This window comes from Aphis gossypii, chromosome 2, assembly GCF_020184175.1.
Source record: "Aphis gossypii isolate Hap1 chromosome 2, ASM2018417v2, whole genome shotgun sequence".
In the NCBI taxonomy this organism is placed as follows: domain Eukaryota; kingdom Metazoa; phylum Arthropoda; class Insecta; order Hemiptera; family Aphididae; genus Aphis; species Aphis gossypii.
The window spans coordinates 8,719,219-8,746,886 of NC_065531.1; the positions used below are offsets into that span (position 1 = coordinate 8,719,219).

General features: G+C 23.5%; 1 protein-coding gene across 3 annotated transcripts in view; it reads right to left on the reverse strand.

Moving 5' to 3' along the window:
• LOC114124924 (protein O-mannosyl-transferase TMTC1-like) overlaps nucleotides 1-27,668 on the reverse strand; it is an 89,990-nt gene that overhangs the window by 51,314 nt on the left and 11,008 nt on the right. For all 3 annotated transcript variants that reach the window (XM_027988370.2, XM_050199548.1, XM_050199550.1), the window contains exons 2-6: nucleotides 19,533-19,710; nucleotides 15,915-15,988; nucleotides 10,510-10,650; nucleotides 9,879-9,951; nucleotides 9,164-9,267 (exon numbers count right to left, since the gene is read on the reverse strand). In XM_027988370.2, the coding sequence (XP_027844171.1) occupies nucleotides 9,164-9,267; nucleotides 9,879-9,951; nucleotides 10,510-10,650; nucleotides 15,915-15,988; nucleotides 19,533-19,710 (570 nt within the window). The remainder of the gene's footprint in view (nucleotides 1-9,163; nucleotides 9,268-9,878; nucleotides 9,952-10,509; nucleotides 10,651-15,914; nucleotides 15,989-19,532; nucleotides 19,711-27,668) is intronic.

Genomic DNA, 27,668 nt, shown 5'->3' on the forward strand with positions numbered 1-27,668 from the left:
TTTTTTCTCTAGTAGGTACACCTTAATACGAACATTATAACGAATAAAACTAATGCTCACATTATGATCAATTAATTAACATTGACCATAACATAAATTCAAAATTCTTATAAAATATATATATTCAATAATTGTTCATGACCACTGTTAGTATATTTTATCGTCAGTATCCATTGGTGATATCAGTGTATTAAACGTTTTTTTCTAATTATAGCTTATTTTATCGAATAATTGTATATAATTAAAATGAGAATTACATAAAAATAAAATAACTGGGTTAATTTTTATAATAGAGGTGGTATTAAATTAAAACAAATACGGTCAGATAAAACAAAGTAAGTTTTAAATTTTAGTTAAAATGCATAGAGTTTGAAACATTTAAACTATATTTGAGTTTCCAGGCTTTGGTGAAAATTGTCAGCTCAGTCTTATACTGCAAGTATAATATAAACCACAATGATTTTAAAACGACTTTCCGATATATTGTATATATAGGATACTGTTGTAGTGATCCACATCTTCAGATTGAATGTAATAGGATTAAAAGCAATAATTGAAAACAATCTTTTACGATTCCTCTTTTGTTTCAAATAAGATTAATGGCTTTTAATACTCGAGTTTTTGAAAAGTAACATCTGAGGCCTGTTTTGTTAATACTTTGATAGTAATCAATATTAAACATTAAATAAAAACCTATAAATTATAATCATCTTTATGGAAAAATATAATTGTTATACTTCGATGTATTTCTCACTTAAAAGTAATCAATATCGTTAAAACAGATATTTGTAAACCATTCTAAATGTATTTCAATAATTATAAAATTTGTATGAATATCAGAAAACAAACAAACAGAGTTTAAAATGTATGTATTTGAAAGGGAAGTGTATTGTGTAAATTATTGTAGAGGAACCACATGGTAAAACAAAAAAACAACAATAATAATACTCATAACAATACATATACGAATGGTTGATGTTGTGTGTGTGATGGTACTCTATCGCTTAATAATTACGGTCATAAAATAATTTGAAAAAAATACGATTTGATATTTTCCTCCCCGAAAAAAAAATATTTTTCCATCGCTATAATAAATCACACTTCTATATTCAATAGACCATGTGGTGGTGAATCTTAGAATATTATTCACTATGTTATTGTTAAGCTACATCAAACGTTACTATAGTAATATTTAGATTGGTCACCATATACACGCCTAAAGTGTACTCACATATCATAGAGCACGAGCTTTACTTACTTTTTGCACGAAAATGTCTCGTATTTGTCCTACCAACTATCAACTCTTTGAATATTCTCAGTTTTCAACAGACAAAACAAATATCATCTCATTCTATCTAAAAGACTTGGCGATCATCCCCATTGGACTGCGCCCAAGAAACTCTAAGTGCCTAAAAGTCATTAAGCTATGTTTTTGTCATTTCTTAAATTAAGTATTGACTGATACTCTATATTCTAGGGTATTGAAATAAATTACATGTTTTAATTTTCTTATAATTAGCACTTTATCTTGTCTATTTTTTTAGACAATGTACTTGAAAATATATTTAAATTTAAAGTTAAATCAATACATAATTTATATGCATCAGTACACGATTAAATTAATAATGTATAGTGTATACATTTTCAAATATATTATGTATAATACGCAGTATAACAAGTATAAAGAACTGATATTATAATATTATAGTATTAATATTATTTATAAATAGTGATAATATTATAATTCTGATCTTATTAAGATTAATTTAATTTCTTATAACAAATCTAGGTAAATATAAAAACTATAATACAGACTACAGAGTAATGTATTTACATTCTTTATGGTGGCGTATGACTAATTTAGTTCAAAGTTAAATTAGAAAAAAAACTAACTCCTTAAATCATATACAACTATAATTAATTATGTCTATTGGTAGTATGTTAAATTCAATCACTTAAAATTATAACAAAAATTAAAATTTTTCAATACAAAACCAACTTTATAATAACGTTAAACTATTTTAAAGACATATTTTTGTAAGTATGGTTAATGAGTTAAAAAGTGTTATTATACTGCTTGTGGACGAAAAATCTCCACGAATTTTAAACAAATATGAGGCTAATAAATTAATTAAAAATGTCAAAAGTAGGTACCTATATAATATTTCATATACATAATTTTTGGTTACAAAGTAAAATATTAATGTATTCGCCAACTATAATAAATTATGCATGTAATATTCTATGGATAAAATATTAACAAAAATCTAAAAACTAACTTATACACAAGTGAATTGGAAGTTTAAATGTTATTTACGATTGTAAATTTTTAATAATTTTCTTACTGTTGAGATAATAATATTACAAAATAATCAGTTTTGTACACATCTTGTATTATGTATTACCTAGCGAATATAATATTATTAGCTCAACATACTTCTTTCTTAATAATTGTCTTAAATAAGTTTCTTAGTATGCAATTATTGTTAATTGTACAAATAGTTTTGAATTTTATTACAATTATTTACTAATTATCAGGGAATAAATTTTAAAAAAAAAGCATGTATAATTAAATTTAACATTAAATAATATTTATAATATTTTAAAGGTTGAACGGAAATATGAATATTTTATTCGTTTAAATTTCAGTATCGTTTTTATTAACAAACATAAAATTGTTTGTTCTACATTATATTTACGTGAATTTTCAATATTTCAATAGTCTTGTAGAAATCAAGGTGATAATAAATGTAGATAAATTTCTATAATATTAGACTATACTCTATATCCATTTCATTAACTTTTTAAATAATATAGTATAATAGTGTTTAGTTTCTACTAAAGTTGGTTTAAAATTATATTTTGAATACAATTTAAGTTGCGTAATAATGCATAATATATAATACAAATAACTATATTATTTACGTATACATACCTAATCATGATATTTCAAAACTTTGACGATAAATAATAAAGCTATGCGAATTTAGTTAAAAGTAATCGTGGTGAACCTACATATTATTTAGACGTCTTATAACAATTGTGTTAAATTTAAAATAAATCAACTGTAATGATATTGTTATTAATCAATAGGATATTATATATTTTATAATATTCAGTAAAAATAAAATAAAAGCAGCATGTATTAAAACATAATTTCATATATAAAACTTACTATTCAAATCAATCTAAATAACAATATATATGAGCAAAAACACTGTAACTATTTAATTATTTTATTTTAAAATTTATTACAATAATTATACGTATTATAAGTAATAAAAAAATAGTTTTTAATACCTTATTGTTAACAGGTTAAATATACATTTTTTTTGAATAGGTATTGATTGTAACATTTCATTCATCTTCATTATAGTAGGTAATTTTTTTGATTTCAAAGACCGTTTTGTAAAAAAAAATAATAACAAACAACAAAATTTTATTGAAATTCAAGTTTGGAAGGAAAACATTTTAGATTATTCAACAACAACTGTAGAAATAAAATGTCAATTTAATTTAAATTATATTTATTTAATAATTTATATACTTATATTATATGGTTTATACGTTTTTATAGTATCTTAGTTAAAATTCTATATCTCAAACTTTGAATGAAAAATGTAGTATAAAATTATTGTTTGTTTTATATTCTTACCAAGTCCACGTCATTATTTTTTTTCTTTTGGTTACTTACTTGTATGTTTTATAATATATTATGATCGTAGCGTTTATGAAATTGAGGCAACTAGTTTAAATTATGACAAATTATTATTAAATAATTTGATGAAAAATTATTCTTTATTTATAAAATACAATATTATAAAAATAAAATCAATTAATTGTGTATTTGTTCTTTAAGGTATACAAATATTTACTTTAGTTCATAAATAATAGTAGGGTTGTGAATCCAAATTATTCAACTAACTATAATCGAATATTTATAGATTATTTTATTTATTAATTAATTACAATATATTAAAATAAATCAAATTAAGTAAGTATACATAGATAGATAGATATGTATAGATTGTATTTATTCAATCTATTTGTGTTAACCAAAGAAAATAATAAATAATTATACAGAGAAATATTCTCTTGAAATAATATATCGCATGGTCACTTTTTTAATATCAATTGATTTAAATTTAATGTAAAGGTAGTTTGTTATTTCAATCGAGTGGTAAAATTTAGCAGTTAACTATAGTTTGTGGAGTGTTAGTAATTAAATACAAATCAAGTGGTACGACTAAGGTTAGAGGGCTTTAGATGAGTTTTAATAATGTAAGCAAATTTAATTTAATTCTAGCCCTCGTAGAGTCTCTTGAAGCCGTTTTTATGTTGAAGGAACCGATGAGCAATAAATCTATAATTGTCTATTATTTAATAAGATTTATAGTTTAATTTTGAATTAATTACAAAGGTACATTTTATTTATGTACTGACACAAAATATAAGAGACTAAGAGTAGACAAATTCACTTAACTCAATTTTATTTCATCATTTGTTTATTCTTAATAGAAATTGTAAACACAGATAAGAACTTGGTCAAAAATATTATGATACTTGTTCATTTTTTTACATATTGGCTTAATTTCTATCCAAATAAAATTATTTGTAGTTAATTTATTTGCCTTTCAGATAATAATTGGTATGTAGAATGTACTATGAACAAACCTTCATTACTATAATACATAATATTATCTACTTAGCATAAATAATATTATTATATTACTATCAAAATTATCTGATTCGGTTTAACCTATTATACGATAAACCATATAACATAAAAATTAAAATATTTTTATTAATTATATTTAACTCTATACGAGTTAACTCAATAAATCAAGTAAATAACATTTTTTCAATATTATACAATTTAACTTTACTGTTACGTTATCTCTTGTGCTTTTACGTATTTTATTTGCATAGTATATAGTAACTTTTTTTTTATTATTATATAATATATAACAGGGGTGGCCTGCGAGAAGAGACTCGCGGGCCACCAAATGTATTAATAAATTTAGAAGAGCCAAAATGTAAAAAAAAAAAAGGTCATATGTTATATTTATAATACATAAATTCATATAAAAATTTTTTTTCGTAAAAAATGAGATAAGATGCGAGCCACAAAAGTCTATGTGGCGAGCAGCATGCGGCTCGCGAGACGCTGTTTGGCCACCCCTGATATATAACAACATAGTAGCAGATGTTATTATAATATGTGGCATAATTACTATGATAAACACAATATGGTTGTTATAATAGTTATATAAATCTAGCTTTATAATAATATTATTTATATATTTTTACTACAAAATAATTTGTAAATATTCATGATGTTGACGAATTTTTATTGATAATTGAACTTCAAACGCTAATAAAAAAGAACAGTGACTAATGATTTTTGATTTTTAACTACAATAAGAACGGCTTATAAGAGATTTTGTATCAAATTTTTAAGTTTTTTCGGGCATCCGAAATTCTTTTATCGACAAAAACATCAGTTTTCAGTTTTCTATAAACAACAATTTTTTTTTTTTTTAATTTAACTGTATATAGATACTTCTATTATAAACATTTGATGAACATTTCAAGTATTTACATTGATTTAATTTTGAGTTACAACCATATAAAAAAAATGGATTTTTTTGAAAACTGGTTTTGCGTAAAAATTCTCGTTTTACGTTTCTTTTTCTTTGATTTTTCCCGATATTTTTGAAAAATATTGGACAATTTTTACTTTTCACTTCTATAATGTACCAAAGATATTAACTTTGCACTGGAAACCACCCCTGAAATTTTAAATTGAAGAATTATACCTACAAGTTATGCTGTATACAGACACAATAAATAAATAAATAACACACGTCTTGTAAAATCAATAAATTCATCACTTCGTTCAGAATCTAAAAAATGTTAAGAATGTTCTATTAATAGTAATATAAATAAATCACTTTTCAAATAAATTAGAATTAAAAATGCACAATAATTATTATCCTTAAGAAAATTTTGTTCGATTGTTCATTCCAAATCCTTAATTTCGTAATAAAATATTACATATTATATATTATATTATTCAAGTCATATAGAACGTTTACGATCTTTAATTTAAAAAGACAAAAATTAAATTTTCATTAAAAATTGCTTGTGCACCAAACTTTATCTGAGCTATAATTCCACTAACTAGGTATACCATATAACCATTTCAGCATAAGTTACTATAATAGCTATATAGATTTATTTTTAACAATAAATTTGTTTTTATAGATAACATTGCAATCAATTGTGTATCAATATTATAATAATGTAAGTACTGCTAATACAATTTGAATTATTACTTTTTTTTTGTTTTTTATACATGCTATTACCTATATTATTTGGAGTAATCAATTTAACATAACACTAATTATTTTAGAAATCACTAACATTTTTGAAAATATGTATTTTACATAATTTTTAGTCATTACAAAATAACATTTTTTACTATTTTTATTATAATTATTTTTTGATTTTCTTCATATAGCTACCTATATTAATAATACATCATTAAAAAAAATCTTCTTATTTTTTAGATTAATTATCTAAATATATTACATAAATTTATAGATTTATATATATATATATAATATATTATATAGCTTTTATAAATATAAAATACATATATTTTTGTGTTAATGAAAATTAATTAATAAGAAATCTTCAACATAACGTTCAGTCAAATAAAATGAAATATATTTATACAACAAACATAACTCTAAGTTTCAAGGTGTTTCCGAAATTCAGTAATATACACTTATTTTTGCGAGGTAAATTTATCAGTGTATCAAACAGTGGCAAACAAATAACCTTTTGGAATTCCCAATGCCCACGATACCGGACAATGATAACCCCGGGTACTGTAGCTTACCCACTTGTTAAATTTATCGGTCGGCGGAATTTCCTTGTATAAATGGGTTCTGAAATATGTCCATTTTGAACATTCCAAAACCTGGTGGCGGCATAAGCGTCCCCTTCTCGTACTATACTCGTCGTCCACAACAGAATTTAATATTAACTGCTTTGAATGCACATAGGGGTTGTTCTCGTATAAGATACACAATAAATTATTCGACGGGGAGCCATTTAACGGGGCAGGGACAAAGGGATGCTGTGGTTCTTGCATAGTTCTACTACCAAAACCATTCAATGGACCAAAATCCTCGGTTGCGGACTACCTCACCGCCAATCATTGCTAAACAATTACCTTTTGCCCATTAATTAGTTGTAGTTAACAGAAACCATACTTATATATTATTATACATATATATATATATATCAGACAGAGAAAATTGTTATTTTTACCATCCACAGTTATTTTTGTCATGACTTAATATAATATTGATCTGCAAAATTCAAATATATGTGTATATTTTTTTTCTTAATGATTCTTTTGCGTTAGAAGAGGTTCCGAAATGGATCCAATTTAAAAATAGTACCTACTCGATCATATCTCTCTACTAAACACTTGACGTATTTGGTTCGAGTGTCTGTCACATTAATTATATCTGCAAGACTTCAATGCACTACTACATTAGTTGTATGAGAAAAGATGGTTAGGTAACTAAACAGATTAAATTTGTTATTTTTTATTTAAAATAAGTATGATTAGCCGATGAAGATATTAAATACTTATCATATAATTAGTAATAAAGTTTGTTCGATAATTTATCAACATATTGGTTTTGATAAGTACTCAGCTTTTAAAATATAAAATGTAATATTCATATAATCAATTCTAAAATAATGATTATAACAGTGTATTATGGATATAGTTTTTGTCTGTATTATATTGTTATATCATTGGGATATAATTTTAATAAATATTAAAATATTAATTGAATTTTAAAATATGCATTTATTATTATTATACACAATACATGCAATATTAAATAATATTGTTTTAAAAATGAGGGGTTGGTATTCAAATATTGCTGTAGTAAGTACTTAGTACATATATTTGATTATATAATATTATACTTTCATATTTCCCATACATGCACATTAATAATAATACAATTTATTAATATTATAATATAATTATATATTTTTATAATAGTGTAAAAATTATATTACCCATCACCTATGTATTAATTGAATAAGCTGTATATCAGGCACGCGACTAATAATTTATAATTGATACAACTATTATTTCCACATAGTTAGCTATAAGGAATATTGTCAAAATAATGTAATGTGAACAGTTAGTTCAGTGTATAAACTATAGGCATTAACACACTTCATATTATGTAACTGAATTCTGTATGATTGCGATACAGGTTATTATATCTAATACTTAATTTATTTACTTTGTAAATATTTTGTAGGTAATAATAATCATAATAAAAACTTCAATCGATTCCTGGATTTTTAAATATCTACAGATTAGTCACTATATTAAATATCTCTGGATATCTTAATATGCTTAACTGTCACCACTCCCCATCATTTTAAAACAACCAATGCAAATGAAATAAAATCACTTTTTTAGAGACATCAAAAAGAAAATATAATATATAGTATTATTGATATATTTAAAATGTATTTTTTTGATTAATTTAAATATTATGGTTTTTTTTAGTAAATTAGTTTTCATTGACATTTACAAATATCGTGTGAAACTATAAAGCTATTGACACGTTTAGAACTAAGATATTATGAGAAATCATTAATTTATAAATTATATATTTAAATTAATTTTATTTTTTGTACATAACACTTCCAAATATGTCTGGAAAAAAATGAACGTTTTTAAATTAAATAATTTAAATAATTTTCAAAATTGAATATAATATTATTTGAATTTAAATAAACTTAATAATTTTTATAATATTTTAGTCATAAATAAATAAATATACCGTAATGCTACTTTATTTTTTCCTAAACGATTTCATAAGCTATTTGTTAAATTATGCTTTAATAAGTAATCATGTGTACAACATAAAACCAAACTTTTAATAAGTTTTTGAAGCTATTTAGTTTTGTTTTTATTTTATTGCTTAAGTTCGTTTATTTCATTTTTTTTTTTATATTTATATTTATCGAATTCCAAGATGTCAAAAACTACTAAATGTTTGATAATAAAGAATATTATTGCGTATTGCTAAACAGTATTTATAGTATTTACCTGACTCTCGAGCTGTCATGGAACGCTGCAGGATTGTCCGGCTCAGTAAATTTCGGTAAACTGCCTTGTAACATGTATAGTCGAAACGTTAAGAGTGCAATTGTCTGAAAAGTTTAAAATAAGCATACATGAAATTACAATCTATAACATTTATTAAGATAAAATTAATATCTAAAGTGAGTGATGACAAGTGGTTTTTGGTTTTGTAATTTCCATATTAGAATATTACAATTTATAGGTATAGTTAAATTTAGTAAATAATGCGTATAATAGCGATTAAGAATATTAAAACTATAAAAAAAAAAAAAAATTAAATATAATTGATTTACTAAAGAAGTTAAAGTTTATAAAATGTTGTAAAACGAATGTAACTTAATTTATATGGATTACAAATTGGAATGCCATTATCTTAGTTTATATAGAAACAGTTAATCACAAAATAAATACTATTGATGGAAGACTACTAAAAAAAATTGACATATTATTATATAAATCTATATTAATTCATATAACAGAATTTCTTAAACCATTCAATAATTAAAATATTTTTTGTCTCTATTAAATTAAATTTATCAGTCAAAATAATAGTTTTAATTTAATTTTAAATTACATTTAATTGTTTTAAATAATAATATGTTATATTATATTTAATATTTATTGAAATAATAAGATACCAATTATAAATTAAATTTTAGAAATGTAATAAAAAACTTACTGCTGCTATAGTTTTTGGAGCCCTTCTTGTGAATGAGTTATATTCCTCAGTCTGCTTGTGTTCTACCAATGACCTAAAAATCAAATATTGTTTTAAATTCAACAAGTATTATGAAAACACTAGACATTACTCAACAAACATATATTATTTTATTTTTTAAATACTAAAATTACTTAGAAGTTACTAAGTAAATTACTTAGTTGTATAATACATACAATACATAAATTAAATTTGAATAAGGAATGTAATTTAACTTCAGACAAGCAAATTAATAAAAAAAAAAAAAAAAAATGGTAAATATAATTTTTTGAAATATAATTTCAAGAAGAAAAAAATATTTAAATAACTGTTTTTGTACCTATATAATTTAAAGCCAATTATTTTTTTAGTTTTTTTCCAGGAAATTTCCAAACCAATTTAAGGGTAACTAAATCTTTAGACAAACTTATATCTTTAAAAAAAAAGACTATTTCACACTCTATGTAATTGCAATGTTCATATTAAGTTTAAAATTATTTGAAGCATGAAATATAAATCACATATTAAAAATGAAATATAAATATAAAAAAAGTATTTAAAAATTAATTGATTTTTATTACCAAATTTTTAAAAAATATTTTATTTTTCTTACTTTTTAATATGACCCCATGAAGAGTATATGTCATAAGCCAGATTTACTAACAGGACCATTAGCCCTGTTTCTTTGGCCAACATTGATAGTGCTCCAAATGTACAGCTAAGTAACACTCGGTCCCTGCGTTTCCACCGTGTGCTGTGATAACAAATAAAATATATTTTAAGACATAAATACTACGAACATAATATAATACATAAACCTAGTGTAATAGATTGTATGAATTAAAATAATATATAAAACAAAAATATATGCTAATAAACATCATTTTTTTAAACTATTATATTATGCATTTATTTTCATAGGAAAAAATCTAATTTATATATATCTTTATAAATCATCATTTTTTTAAAACTTAAATTTATAAATGAGGTGAATACCTACAATAAAAATATCGTATATTTAAAAAAGAATATAACATTTTTAACCAAAAAAAAACCTTAAATTTTGAAAACGAATATTTATTTATGATGTTAAGTCACTTTTGAATGCGGTTTTTACAAATATTGATAACTATAACAGATAAAATAAAATTTTATTTGTATGTTTCTATTATATAGTATAGTTTATCAGAGTAGCTACACATATTTATACATCAAGAGAAGAGGTTATTTTCTTTTAGTTACAGTATTTATCAAATGCGTGTTACAAATTGTATAATTTTCACAGATAATAGCTATGTATTCTTCCACATTTAAATATATTATTTTGTTAAATTTGACTGAGTATAATAAATGGAAAACTTAAAATGCAACGAATTACTCTTGAAAAATCTTGAAGGAACGTGAATATCAGATATTCAATATTACAGTTTTATTATCCTGCTTAGTAACATCTTTTTTACCATACCTTTTAACAGACTAAATTTTTGAAAACGACAATTCTATCAAACACTTATTCAAAAAAACTTTTATTAACATATGAAAAAACTGGTGCTTTAAACTATGTTTTAAATTTTAGATATCGACATTTTAAAATCTGATTATATGAAGTTGTAAGTGAAAGATTTACAAATGTTTAAATTTAGTGAGTAGTATAATATTTATAAAAAAAATAATTTAAGTTAAGGATGATGGATTAGGTATTAGGCTTTCATCAAATAGTGAATGTTATTATTTAATAAAATTATAAAAATTTAAGAATTTTTATATAACATTTGAAGATTGAACAAATTATAAAGATACACCACAATATATTTACAACAATGTTGGTGAATTTGATGCTCAGTAGTACTGTTTTTTTTTTTTTTGTGTGTGTCCGTGGTTATTTAACTTCGACTGGGCTTAACTGAAAGGATAAAAAATTAAGACATACTCAATCGTAACCAGTTTAATTACTTTATTATGTAATACTATTTTAATAGGTACTGATATTAGTTACAAATGGTTCATGTACAATGATTTTAAAATGTCTGTAACTTTTATAAACGATGATAAGTACTATATGTCTTATAAATTACAATTGATATGTGGACTGTCAAGTACTCGCGGAGAATCCGTCATTTACGGACACGTTAACGAGTTCCCGTTTGATAGAGGCTATAAACTACCCTTATTGTATCGAATGAAAAAAAATACAATTATAACCACTTATTTGTAAAATATAAAATGTAAGTGATGCAAAAATTTTAAGAAACAACTTATGGAGAATTTCGAAGGCAAAAATATACTCCTGTACAAGTTTTATGATAATGCATAATATACAGCTTAAACTCTTGGCATAGGTACTAGTGTTTCAACAGGAAAAAAGCAATTTCATGATAAAAGATTATTGTACATGTAGATAGTCCGGCTGTTATTATGGATATGGTAAATACCTAAGGAGGTCTTGAAAACTTGTGTTATTTGAGCTATAACTGTAACTTAAATATCAAAGTAAAATATATAAACATATAGTATGTCAGTTTTTTTCATAGAAAAAATATCTTCAAAGACAATATTTTGTACTATGCTGTTTAATGTTGTTAAATGTTTAACGTCCTTATAAGTTCTTACAGCGCGACGTCGAGATATACGAGTACATACCTATCATATGGTCATAAGACGTTCAAAAGGAATGTACAACGTACGTTAAATAATAAACGTACACCATTATTTCTCGTCATAAGGTGACAGTACCAGCAGAATTAAATTTCGGATATGGACATATTGTCGTTGCCTTGGAGCGTATCAAGATAAGATGTTATAAGTGTTAACGCAAATTCACTTGCAGTGTGACTGATAATATGACAAGATCTACTGTTCTATCACCACCATATGCCGTACACCTCTATTATTTATACAAATTGCAGTTATCAGTAATCTGATTAAAATCGTTATTTTACTTTAGTTAATATTTTAGATGGTTTCCACCTTTATGATGAAAAATTCCAATTGTGGTTGATATCGGTCGATTTTAAAATTGAAATTATGTTCTTTTGACATATTCGAACCCTGGTGCGGTTACCTAACGGGTGAAACACAATTATGCCTATGCAATAGACCTAAATTATAGGATGGGATAGAGTGTGGACACTAATGATTACACGTCTGTGCGTTTAAAACGGCTCCTCCGCGACGCCACCGTGTATAATCTGCCGACCGCGTGCGATGACAAACGATCGTCGGGGCACAAAACTCCGCCGCACCTGGTGTACCTCTCACGGCGACGGTATAGCGACGACACGCCCGTTAAAAATACTCATTTTCACACACACACACACACACACACACACACACACACACGCACTCCAAGTTATATATATATATATATATATATATAGAGAGAGATAGATAGATAGATAGATACGCATGTATCCCAAGCGCAAGGCTTAAATAAATGCTCGACAATTTACTGGCACTTTGCACACAGCTGCTAATTCCTGCACCGGAGGGCTATCATTCATGCTTAATCATACAACGGCATTGCGTCGGACATGAAGGGACGGAAAATGGGGTGAAAAAAAATATAAAAAACCATATTGCACCTCGTTACGTTCTTCAATTATTCAAAAAATAAAAAAAAATAATAAAAAAAGATAAATAAAATAATAATAAATATAATAAATAATAAAAAGAAGTGCTCCGCTATGCAGAGAAAATAAAACTTGGTGATCGATACACTAGCGATGGAGGTCAGTAAAGTTATACAACTTTCATTAATTTATAGAAATTGTAGAAATGTATGTGTTGAATTCTAAACTTTGTCAGAACTGAAGTTTTATTTTTACTATTTTACTTCCACCGTTGGTTGATCAATTAAACAACAATAACGTATGGAATTCTTGAGGTAATCTACTAATATTAACCATAAACGTAAAGAACAACAAAAACGATGTTAATGTGATCGAAAATTGTTTGTATTTAGACTGTTTAGAGGTATATTATCTTATTTTGACAATTTTATCTGTTTGGTGATCCTTTCATATTGATTATATTTTTCTAATAATGCATTGTCAGAACCAACAAGATTGGTTCATTATTTTTTATTGTTAATGAACATTCACTTTTAAAATATAAAAACAATAATATACTATATTATTTTGATGGGAAAATATATATTATAACCTAATTAAAATTATTTTGATGTAATTTATTTATGTTTTTATATCTCTGTAATAATGCATACGCTAAATTTCAAATATTAACAATGAAAAGAAGTTAGGTTATAGATTATACTAACAATAAATGAGTTATTTTGAATTTTGTTTATCATTTTTTTTTTTTTTTAAATTTCATAAAAAAATTCTTTAACATAAAGTACTTTTAAACATTAAGGATTATTATAAACATTTATACTTCACATACAAGGGAAAGTATTATTATATTATTTTATAAGGAACGTTTTTTCATTGTAATAAAAAAAATCAATGTATTTAAAACAAAAATTGAATATTAACCAAATATTTGTTATATTTTATTAAAATTTTAAAACAGTTTTTGAATTAACGGTGAAACAAAACAAAATCGTATGTTTTAAATATTATATAATTTAAAATTAGGAGATAAAATAAGTAACCTCTTTGCTATAAAATATATGTCTAGCACCTATACTTTTATACTTTATCACTATAACTCTTAAGTCACTATTATATTATATTAGTTAAATATTAATTTAAAATTAAAACTATTTATTTTTTTTTTTGTTTATTACCAAAATATGTTTTTCAAATTTTTGTGAGTATAACTTCTTATGTTTGTAAAAAAAAAAATGTGTCTTTAATATTTTTAAATATCCATAGTAAAAGAGTATGAAAAACTTTTTATTTTGCAAGATTTTTGACAGAAAAATGTGTATAGAAAAAATTAAAAATCAAAAATATTAATAGTGTATACTTTAAATAGTATTATATTATACAAAAATTATACCTACCATGCTTATAAAATGCTAGTATAATAAACATTTAGTGAAAATCGTTTATTAGATTAGTTTTACTATAAAAAAGATTTTGAAGTTGAAAATTTAATAAAGTGTATTCAGAAATAAAAAACAAAAGACATAATTCTAAAATCAATACACTCTTCGCTCTACTCAGAATCTAAAACGATGAGCAATATTGTAGTACTCGTATCTAATTATTAACGTAATCCAAAACTATTTTATATTCTCTAAAATTTCAACTATAAAATCTATAATTTTGTCGTAAAATGCTTTTATACTAACTGAAGGGTTCTTCTAAATCAATACAGTAGTTGTAACAATTTATTATTTTCTATTCTTATAATTGAAAGAAACATTAAAAATTAATAAATTTAAATTATTAGGCGTAATGTGTTATTTATTTGTACACAAATTATGATTCTCTAGGACGATTAAACAACTATTCTTTATTACATGTTTTTAATTTATTTAGATTTGTTTTTTTTCAAACTATTTAATAGTTTGTTTAAATTTTCTATGTATATAGTATTAAAATATTTTTATTTTTTTAAGATTTATACAGGATATATTTTTAAATTTATACTTTTGTATTTTTGTTATAATAATCTAAATAAATTTTACTATATTTCGATTATCTAAAACTATAGAATTATTATTGGAGAGTGTCAACCTAACTTACAACCTATTTAAATAGTATATTCTATTAATAAAACAACCGTATTTTATGAAAATGTTTTTCACTTGCAAGATATTAGATTCAAAACATAGAGATTCAAAAAAATATCATGTTTCTAAAATGGTCCCTTGAATGTCTGACGAAAAAATAAAGACTATTAACTAAATATTTTGGTAGATAATAAACTATCGATTAAAACTAAATACAGTTATTTTATGAAATCTAAAATAAATATTTATAGTTTTAAAATGATGTAAATAAACACATTTATATTAAAACCAAATTAACATTTGCATACGTTACATGAATAATGAACAAAATATAAAATGTATATTACATTAGTATAATAATATATCAATGTACTTACTCGTGATACGTTAAAAATGATAATAAAAAAAATAGACATGCCAATACATCTGCTCTTCCAACGATCCCCGTTACCTGAAACAATTTTAAAGCTGATGAGATATTTTTCTACATAGTCAAACATTGTATTACATACAAAAACATTTAGTAACTACTCAGTTTAATGCACTTTTAAAAAACCTTAAGCTTAAAGCATTAAATAATAAATATTATTTTTCAACTGTAGATATATAAAATGAAATAGCGTATTTATCTTATGCAGTGTTTTATATATTAAATTAAATATTTTCATTTAGAATTGTTTCATACATTTAATATAATTCTATTGTTTTTGAATTTATCTAAGGAAAAGTTAAAATATCAATTTATCATATAGTATATTTTTTCTGAAAACAATATTTTTGCACGTAAACATATCAAAACATTGCAAATAAAACATGTAGTTTGTAGTAGGAGATCAATGTTAAAATATATTGGTTGAGTTACCTAAATATGCATAGTGCGTGTATCTACAGCATTGAATAACATTATATCAGAAATCTTACTACCAAAAGTCCCTTTGTTAGAATTCGGCTGAATGCATGAAGTATATAATATTTGCATAAGAACCAACAGTGTTTATAGTATAAATATTCTTAAAAAATAATTTGATCACTGATATCGAGGTGGATTGAATTTTGGAAATATTGGAAAATAATTCACATAAAAAGTTATTAGTGTTTCAGAAAATACCCGTTGGATAGTCTGTTAATCTGTTGAAATTTTAAGAAATATTGTATTAATAATAATAAACAAATAATTTTTAACGTTTTATTTTATACGTTCCTACCTGTGAGTATTTTCTTTTGTATATATGATTTCATAATATGTTTATAGAAAAATTATTGAACTGTTTGTTTTTAATAAATATTAATACATAAAATAGATATTATACAACCAAATTTATAACTTAAAAACATATAAAAATAAAATAAAATAAATGGAAATGACTATTTATTATGAATTTTTATTTATCTAAGTATTTATTTTAATTATTCAAATATGATTTGCTGCACCTGAAAATTTGATCGACTATCTGTGTGAATGCTAATAACTATTATCTTGTATAACTTAACATTACATAACATGGACATTTAACACGTATAGTGAAACACGATAAGTACATATACTACGAGTAATAATGCTACACATTTGACACACTATTTGCGTGAGGGACACGAAGACTACGGAACCTTCTACTAAAAAATAAAAGCTAACCTAACCTAACCTAACCTAACCATGTGCCGTTGTCCCCAAAAGTGCGATACTTTGTTGACGATAGGGGAGCGTGACCACAATTGTACACCTAACGAAATTAAAGCCGATTCGAAGCACACTTCACCAACACACGTACATATCGTCTAGACCTTTGACCGTCAAGGGAAATTACACAGAACGGTAGAAATTTCATCTCAAGTCCGAGTTGACGAAAATAAAATCGGTGGAAAAAAAGGAAACTCATCCGTGATACACGTGATTGGAAAGAAGAAATGTGGGCGAGCTTTTGCAATTAAAACCTTAAACATCTCCGGGGCACCATTATTATACCTTTATGTCTTCTATACCAGTATACCGCAACCGTGGTTGTGTTGACTGTACTACAACCACGTATATATACTATATTATTATTATTATTCCACTAAAATTTTATCTTGGTCGATTATTTGGTGTGTTGTGTTTGTTTACCATCGCCACCACCATCGTACGTTCAAAATAATCTAACGTTGACAACGGCGATGACAACTTTTAATTAAAATCACCCTTGGGGACTATACAAGTAAAAGCTTCGCATGGAGATGGCGGTGACTTTGGCCATTATATTATACACAAAGAGTTACTGTACCGAAAATCCGCACACGTCGTAACGGATTAAAATAAGTTCTCATCGACAGTTTTTCCACACAACAAAATACCACGTGGGGTGAAATCTCTGATAGCTGATATTATGATCGCCTGCAGAGTATCTGTGGGCCGTAATTAAATTTTGTTTGAAAAACTGTCGACCATCAAACAATAAATATATAAGATATTTATTGCGTTCTAGTCACATTATATACTTACAACAATTATTCATAAAAATAAGATACATACAACAAATAAAGTGACTTATGTCGATTTACTAAAAGTTATTTAATTTAAAAGATGCTCATACAAATGTAATATTATTATTTTCTTTTGTAATGTAATGTATGTAATGCCTTATTTTTTTAAGGGATAATTCTAAATTTAAAATTTAAATTAAAAAATCAATATATTATGTAAACAGAAATAATTTAACATCCCAATAAGTTTATACAAATAAATAATTCATATTCGAAAAAAAAATATTAAAGCAATTACCAAGTATTTACTAACATGGTAATTAATCAGTCATGTTAAATAGAACCAACAGAAAATAAAAGTTATGAAACACAAAAGGGTGAGAAAATAAACAATTATTCATGGAATATACAGTGATATAATATACGAGAGGCAAGAAAAAGTTTTCATGCATCGTCAAAGATCCTTGAACATCAGTGATAAAAAAGGAGTTGACTAACCGAGGGTTGTTGGCCTTTCGTGAAACTTTTGGCCATTCATTGCTTTTTTACAAGGATGCAATAAAAAAAGGTATCAAAAAGTCAGCCAAGCATCCCAAGAGTCAGGATGCATATCATTTGAAACACTTTTAGCAAAATTTTTCATTATTATTATTTTTTTATTGTTGTTGTTATAATATAAGCTATTTGACCAAATGTGTTTTTTTCTTTTTTACCACAATCGCATCATTTGCGAACCTAATAACATTAAATGGAATGTGACAAAATTCAATCACTGTTGCTTTTTTCAAATGTTCTTGGAACAATGATATATCCGTTAAATTTTAAGCTATGATAAAGATATATAAAAATAACAAATTTGAAATTTCACAAACCGGTTCCATTTAGGATACTTGTATCATCAAGATTTCAACTGTTCAACTCCTTATAATTAAATTTTTTTCTACTCCTTTTTAACAACTTTTTTTTTACTTTTTTAGTATTTTAAAACATTAACTTATAAAATACTTTATTGTCATTATTATCAAACAAAAAGATGTATTGTAACTAAACAAAAGTTGTATACCTATATTATACGAAATCATAAATATTTATTTTAATAAAAATAAACATAAATGTTTTTTTAAGTTTTAAGCAATGCAATGAATGTATTTATTTTACAATAATGAGTTTTTTGTGTAAAATATATACACAATAAGTAGTTGATATAATGCTGAGATTTTTAAAACTGGGGCAGTAAGTAGTTAGTAGAATTAAATAAACCCTTGTATTTAATATTACACCATGATACTAAACGTTGACATGAGGTTTTAATACATAAATAAAATACCTTATCATTGAAATATCTACAATATTGATTAATAACTATTATATTTATGGATGAGGTGTGTGGTGATTATTTTATTGAAAAACACTCATTTATTTTTTTTAAATCTATTAACATTTTTAAAATATTTTTTTTTTTTCATAATTTCCAAACAAAATAAAACAACATCTGTTTAAGAATCAAATTAGTCTTTATTTTGGTTTTGTTAACTTACTGCTTCTGTATGAATCGGATGGACAGCAAAAACAATTCCAGCCAAAAGTCCATATTTATGTTCTAATCCAGCAACTGAAATGCACAAACGAGCAAACAAAACACAACAAATGCCATGAAGGATAACATTGACAACGTGAAACCACACAGGTTGAAGTCCAAATACGTAATGGTTCAATCTGGAACATAAAAAAATACGTATTCATGATATAAAATAACATATAATTTATTGTACATGATAATATGTTACTTAAATTTATTTATTTGTGAATAAAATACAAATACTGATTTGACAACAAAATCATACTTAATAACCAACTAAATAGTATTCAGAGTATATAAGCTTTTAAAGTTTAATATTCTTAGATAGGTAATCCAAAATTATCTATTTTTAGTCCGTTGTTGCTTAGAGTATGTATGTTTTATATTAAAATATTATTTGCTACGTATAATTTATAATGATTTAATAATACTCTCTGGCTGTTGATTTGCAATCATAATTACCAAATTTTAGCGTATTTATCATTGTACTCTTGATATGCATAATAGTTTAGCCATTTATGCTACCTGTAGTAAGACTTTTTTTCAGATCGAATATTATTATTTAAATGATTTCTAATAAAAATAAAATATTAGTTAAAAAATATTTAAAAACAAAAAAACATCAAATATATTTTAATTTACTTTTTGTTTATAACATATTATATCTAACTAATATTATACCATGTATTTAAATTGTCAATATTTATGAAGTATTGCCATTTGAAAGTAACTGAATTATCTAATTACATTTTAAAACTGAATAATTTAATTAAAATCTATTTTACCTTTTTTGTATAATTATACTTAGTAAATTATTTTCTATTGTAATTATTGAACTCACATTTATTATAAGTTATTATAATTTATTTATAGTAATGGTTTATATGCTTGTTGCTATATTTATAATTTAATAATGTAAATCACTTTCTAAAGTACATAAATTAATCATGTTTAATATTTTAAATATAATATAATGAAAATAATATTTATAATATAAACAACAAAGAAAATAATAGAAAAAATATTATATTTATTTATTTAAATAAGTAAACTTTAATAGTGAAACTATAAAAATAATGTGATGTAGAAAAAATATTTAAATTAATTTAAATAATGAAGAAAGATATATCTGGCAAGCGAGTAAGTAAATAGCTTTGCAGATATTCACGTTGTATTATACTAAGTTTTCTGAGACTGATGAGTGATGACTGAGTCATAATAGTAATACAAATATATAATGAATATGGAGTGTAATGGTAATGAAGACCATTACATTATTAGTTTATATTATATAATATGTTCCTTTAATTAAACATTTACAATGTATTAATTACATAGTTCCATCATATTAATTTTCGAAGTTCGCCTTTTGATACTTTGCCGATTTTATTGACAATATATGGTCCGTAGGATTTTCAATTAAATGTCAATGATATTTTCATAATCGAGTTTTTAATTGATAATATACTTAATGATTTTATTAATTAGCAGTTTTTTTGTTGGCTATAATCCAAACTCTTTGGGAACGGATACTCGATAAAAACTGTTTGCTCGATTTGTGATGTAAACCATGCCAAACTTTTTCAACTTATAATTAAAACTGAGAGATTATACTCTCTTTTGAAATAATTAAAACTGAGGGTTATTTTGTGAAGAGCTTAGACTCTCATGGAGAATTTTATTCTGGCAAACGATTATCCACAAGTTAATTTAAATAAAGCCTACGCAAGGAATATAGATTGCAGCAAAGTCCGAGTGCCTGAATTCCCATCCTAGTTTTTCTTTAAAGAAGTCATTTTAAAACTTTTCCCATCACGTCAACAGAGGTAAGAAATAGCAGTAGCTACATTGTAGCTGATGTGATTAAAACACTGCGTAAATCGATTATTTTGTCAAACTACCTCCATTGTAGTTGTAGGTTAATTCAAAAAGTTGTGTTGATATGAATTCCTTTAAATGCAAACTAAAATATTCAAAACCTTCTAATGAATACAACATTTTGATAATATTTTATTATTATAAATACTATTATATCCCATCAATATCACACAAACAATTATTTTTATATACGTTAATATAGAGAAATTAAATGTATAGACAAAATATTAAATATAATATAGGTACCGAATGAGTTAATATTTATTTTCAATTCAACATTTTTTTGAACATGTATATAGTTATAACATTTAAGACTCTCAATTTCATCCAAAATGTTATCTCAATCACAACTTTTTTTTTATTAGTTAATGAAATGTATTTCTGTTAAGTAAATTTATACTTCTACATATTTTAAACAAAGTAAAATATAGACATTATTATTTAACTATCATTTAAGCGTGCATTAGATATCAACACACAAATGCAGTTACTTTTTTTTCTTTTTTATACTATAAACACCACATACACTATATAGGTAAACTAATTAAAAAAAAAAAACATATAATTATATTTACTTTATTCTTAACGATTCAAATATTAATGAAAATGGTTAGATATTTTCTTGAAAAAAAATTAAGACTATTCAAAATACTGTATGAATAAAATTATAATGTAAACATATTATTGTAAAAGACAACATGCCAGTCACCAACAAATATTGTAATTCAATAATCATCACTAAGTAACCATAAATAAAAATTATTAATTTAATACCTTATATTAGTTTAATGGACTTTATGTAGTTCACTAAAGAAATAATCAAATTATTGAAAGTATGCTTATATAATGATTATTTAATTTTTATTTCAGTAATATTGTAACAATAACTACAATAATATACCTACGTAAAAATTTATTTATTTTTTTTAAATTAATAAAAAATAATACAATACATTTTAATTAATATATGGTTGGATTTTTTTAAACACACTTAACATATTATTATTATAAATTAATAACAGCTATGACATAATCAATGAGTTAATTGACCTTTAGCATCGATTTAAAATTAAACCCTTTCAATTAAAATATACATTTAATAAAAAGTATCTTATTAAGTGTTAAATCACTCTTTTGAAATTCATTAAATCATTAAATCAAAGATTATTAATTAATTTGATATTTTTATTTATATATTTTTAATTATAAATACTTTTTTATAACAATGTTACTTCAAATAATTAAAGTTAAATGAGTGCGCATTTTTATATTATCGAAATATTAAAATGAAAAGTTATCACAGGTGTCAAAATAGTTAATAACATTTAAATATGCATTAATATAATAATTATTAACACAAACAACATATTATTTAATGGAGATGCTCATTAAATTATTTAAAGATTCATTTTTATTATTTTGATAACAGTTTAAGCCGTTTAAGGTATATAAATGCATGCAATAGATACAAATACAACATTCATATTCGTTTTATTTCAAGCAAAAGTCTTTAAAAGACATTGATAATATTATATTTTTAATATAGCCAGGTAGGTGTAGTATTTGAATTAAAATTATTTAATAGACAAAGCCATAAAAATCATTTTAATGATTCAATTTTTATTGTTATTTTCATAAAACTAACATTTAGAGGCTATTCATGAACAAAGAACCCATTTTGGATCATTGTTTAGCACGCAAGTATGGTATTTGAACTTTTAACATTATTATCTCATAAATGGTTTAGATACCTAGTATGTTAGTATATATTTTATATAATTGCATCAAGGTGATTATACAGTAGCGATATTATAAGAAAATTTTTCACAATGTTAACTACAGATTTATTTTGTATAATATTATATATTTGTTAGAGAAAATACTTTTATTCGTTTATTTTACCTTACATTTTTTTTTCTAATGAGATTCTACAAAACACAAAGCCTATATACGCGCCCTTTGCGTCAGGTAATCTGATTAGCCGTACATGACGGCCTGCATGACGTGCGTGTTCTGGTGTAATTTCCAAATATGGCCTCCCAGACTTCCATTAAAAGAACCAAAACTCAATTATCATCTATCCCTTCCTTCTACCTTGTCCATTCTCTATCTAACTCTGCACTCACTTTTCCGTCAACAGCAAGTGGACCTTCAGGAAGAAAAAAAAGAAAAAAAATATATCACAACAGAATACCGAAGTTTTACCGTACATTTAATCACATTATACAACAATGCCATAGTGCCGTGAGGAATTTCTACGCTCTGTAATTATAAAGTTAGCTGTTTGTTAAGTAAATTAGGTGTAATGAAATTTGATTTGGACGAATTTAATGTCACGTTGTGAGCTCTGGTAATAGAATTATAACAAAACTACTGAGATAATGTTCTGCATGATGACAAAAACAATTTTATTTTTTTTCTGTTTCTTTCAATTTTTTTAAATTAAAAACCTGTTGGAATATTTTGTTGTGTAATTACATTTTAGAGCTAAATACTAGTCATGTTATTGTTAAACCGTACAGGATAAAATATATACACTTAAACTCAATCGAATAAATTAAACTGTTTTGTAACATAATTTTCTACTTAAGATATAATACAAAAAAACACAAATTTTAAGTATACATATTGTGGATTTATAGAAAAATTCCTCAAGAATAATTAATATTTTTGTGCAAAATCAGATTCAGTGTTAACATAATATTAGAATATAATATTATTATTCTAATATTTCAGACATAATACAAACAATTTTTTGCGTTAAGCTCCTGTACGGCTGTACCAACCATTGAATTATTAAATAATGTTTAATATACCATTATATGTATATGATTACTTAATGCTAAACAAAAACAAATAAAATAAACAAATACAAATTGTTAATATTTTATAGATTATATTATAAATAAGAAATACAATTTACGAAACATAATAAAGTAGTTATAGTAATATATTATAGACTTAATAATTAACTCAACAAGTGGGTATAAAAAATGGATCAATAATTTTATTAAAATATTGGCTTAAACCGTAAAGGCATCAAATGTGTTTTCTTTAGTAAAACTTAGTACCTATACATAAGACATAATTACATAGAAATATTTTGCACTACCTATTTTAATATTATCAGTTGGCTATTTATTATTTTTAAATAATATTGTTTAATTTTAATTATAGTTTAAATATTAATAATAAAGGGTTAAAATAATTAAATATTATTACTAAATGTTGAATACACAAACTTATTATTATTCACACATGTCTTAAAATAATAATGAGTAGTTAATTCCAATATTGTTTATAAATCATAAAAATCAGATATTTTTACTAATTCACTACTACTTGTCAACTAATTTTAAATTATTTTAACAATTCATTATTATCTCATATTTTTATTGTTACTAAACGAATAGATTGTATATATCATATAAAAAATAAAAATAATAATTCATATAAAACGTGAGTGTAGTTTCAAGAATTTGTTTTTCAAAAATGATTTAGGATTATCCGTACATCAATATTGTTTTGTCATTTTCTTGCATTTTTGTAGAGATATGATCAAATAAAATTGACCTCAAAATTATCTAATATTATTTCAAATGCAAAAGTTAACAGAATTTATTGATTTAACCTCAAAAGTAAATTAATTATACTTTTATTTGATAATCACATTTCATATTTGTTTTGTTAACATTGAATGTCAAAACTTTCATATTTTGCATGAGGTGCACAGGTAACGTGGTATATTAAATCATTTTTGAATAAAATACAATGCGCGAATATTAATTATTAATCAAATATTTAAGTATTTGTAAGTTTCAATAAGTAGTAAATTATTTAAACATAATTCAGTTTAACACATCTTACTTTTTATAAAACATCAGACAACATTTAGATATTCTCAACACTACAATAATTGTAGTAGTAGTGTTATGTACGTAGTTTAGTTTTTAATGACTATAACAAAGCTTAAAAAAATTGAAAATTAAATCATGTCATTTATTGTGTGGTATAAATAGAACCTAACACGAATAGTTTTACTGCAGTGTATAATAAATAAAAAAATCTTTAAGCATAATTTGTATAAGCAAATAATTATAGCTACAACTAAGTAATTCGTTCACGTAATTGGAAATTTTCAGATTGCTAGTTTCAAATTGATAATTATTTACGCCCACACAGTGTTTTCATTTCTTAGAATTCTAAATAACTTAATAACAACCTTTCTATGTATTTTTATATTATTTTTAAATTATTATATAACTAGTATTCATTATTCGAGTGTCATTCATTAAAATATATGTAAGTGTATAATCTAATAATGTGCATAACGAATTATCGTTATCATTCTTCATTTCATTAGTTAATTTTTCTTAAGAGTGTCTGTGACTAGGTAGTTTTAATTTAAAAACACTCTTTCTTTAAATTTCACATTAACCAACATAAAAAAAATATTAGTTTTAATGAGAAATTTAAAAAAAAAACTGAACAAATATTGTATATTTTGTGACAAGACGTAATCGACCTTCATGTAATAATAATTATCGTTTTCCTTTTTATTGGTTTCAACTTTATTTTCTCTGAGTTTCTTTATGATATTTTCAAAAAGACTTTTGTCAACGATATTTTAAACGACTATTAGGATTTATCCGTAAAAAGTGTAGTGTATCGTGTAGATACCGTGTAGTTTTTATTATACTAAGTACACGTTTAATAACCAAAAATCTTTTCTTATTAAATAACGACTATAGAATATTAAGTAAAATATTATGCGATGTGTATGCTATTTAATCAGAAATTTTATATACTCTAATCTAACCTATAAACAAAAGCAATTTAATTATAATATTAATACATAGATCAAAATATATAAATAAAGTAAAGGTATAAAAAGTAAAAAAAAGACAAACAAAAAATAATGACCAAAATGTTTAAATGAAATACATTATATTATATTTATTTAATGTACTATAAATTCAATTTTAAGTAATAAAAATAAAATGTGATATCATAATAAAATAACATTCAAACAGTTCTATTTTACAGATATTATTTACAATGCAATATAATATGATATTTTATCTATAAATATATACTATTTAATATAATTCAATAAATTAAGAATTTATTATAAAATCTTACTATAATATAGGATACCTAGTTATTCATAAATAAGTCAAAACATTTAGCAGAAATAAAATATCAGTTTTGTTCAGAAAAATTACACACACACATACACAAATAATGTAATATTAAACTACTGATAAATTTTATAAGATTTTAAGAGAAAAATTAAAAAAAAATTGAAAAAGTCAATAAAATACATAAATATTTAAAATAAATACCAACACCATCCATAAGGTTACGCTTTTAGACGATAATTTATAATTTATAAATCTTTTTTAAATTTTAAAATCAATTTTTTTTCTTATGTGTATATTTTTTCTAAATTTATTAAGTAAATTGTATAAAACAATTATTTATTTTTAATACTTAAAAAATGGTAAAAGTATTTTTTTTTTTTTTTTTTACTAAATAATTTAATTTAACATCTGATAGTATTATTACTTTAAGTATCAAAAAAAAAAAAATAAGTTGTGTGAAAACGAAAAAAGAAACCTTGATACATCTTTTTCAATGGAAAAATACACATCAAACACAAACATACTTAAAAAAAAATCGAAAACACAATTTTAAAATGAGTAGATTGTTGTGTGAAGTGATTACTTGGTACATTGTCCAATATCCTCATAAGCTAGTTTTAAATTCACAATAACTTCTAAAATAATAATATAATTACAATAGATTATTGATATTTAGACAAATCTGTCTTCAATATTATTAACTAATTCAATAATTTAAAGGAAAATAAATTGTTCTGTGTTTAATTTTATTAAAAAATATTCCGTCTATTATAATATAACATTGATGCTGATTAAATTACCAATTCACAATAATTTAAGGATACAAAAATAATCCATAATTTTTCTTTTGTTCTAATGAAATCAATTATAAATTATATAGCTTTATTTATTTAAATATTTTTGTTTTAATGTAAAACATGTATAGATGTATAAATTATAAAATAACAGTCTAATAGTTTTAGTGCAATAACTATTTCATAAATTAATTACAATGGGTAATTTAATAAAGGTATATTAAATGTGGTTAAGGATAAATAATATTTATTGTTACTAAAACCTTAAATTTCACATTA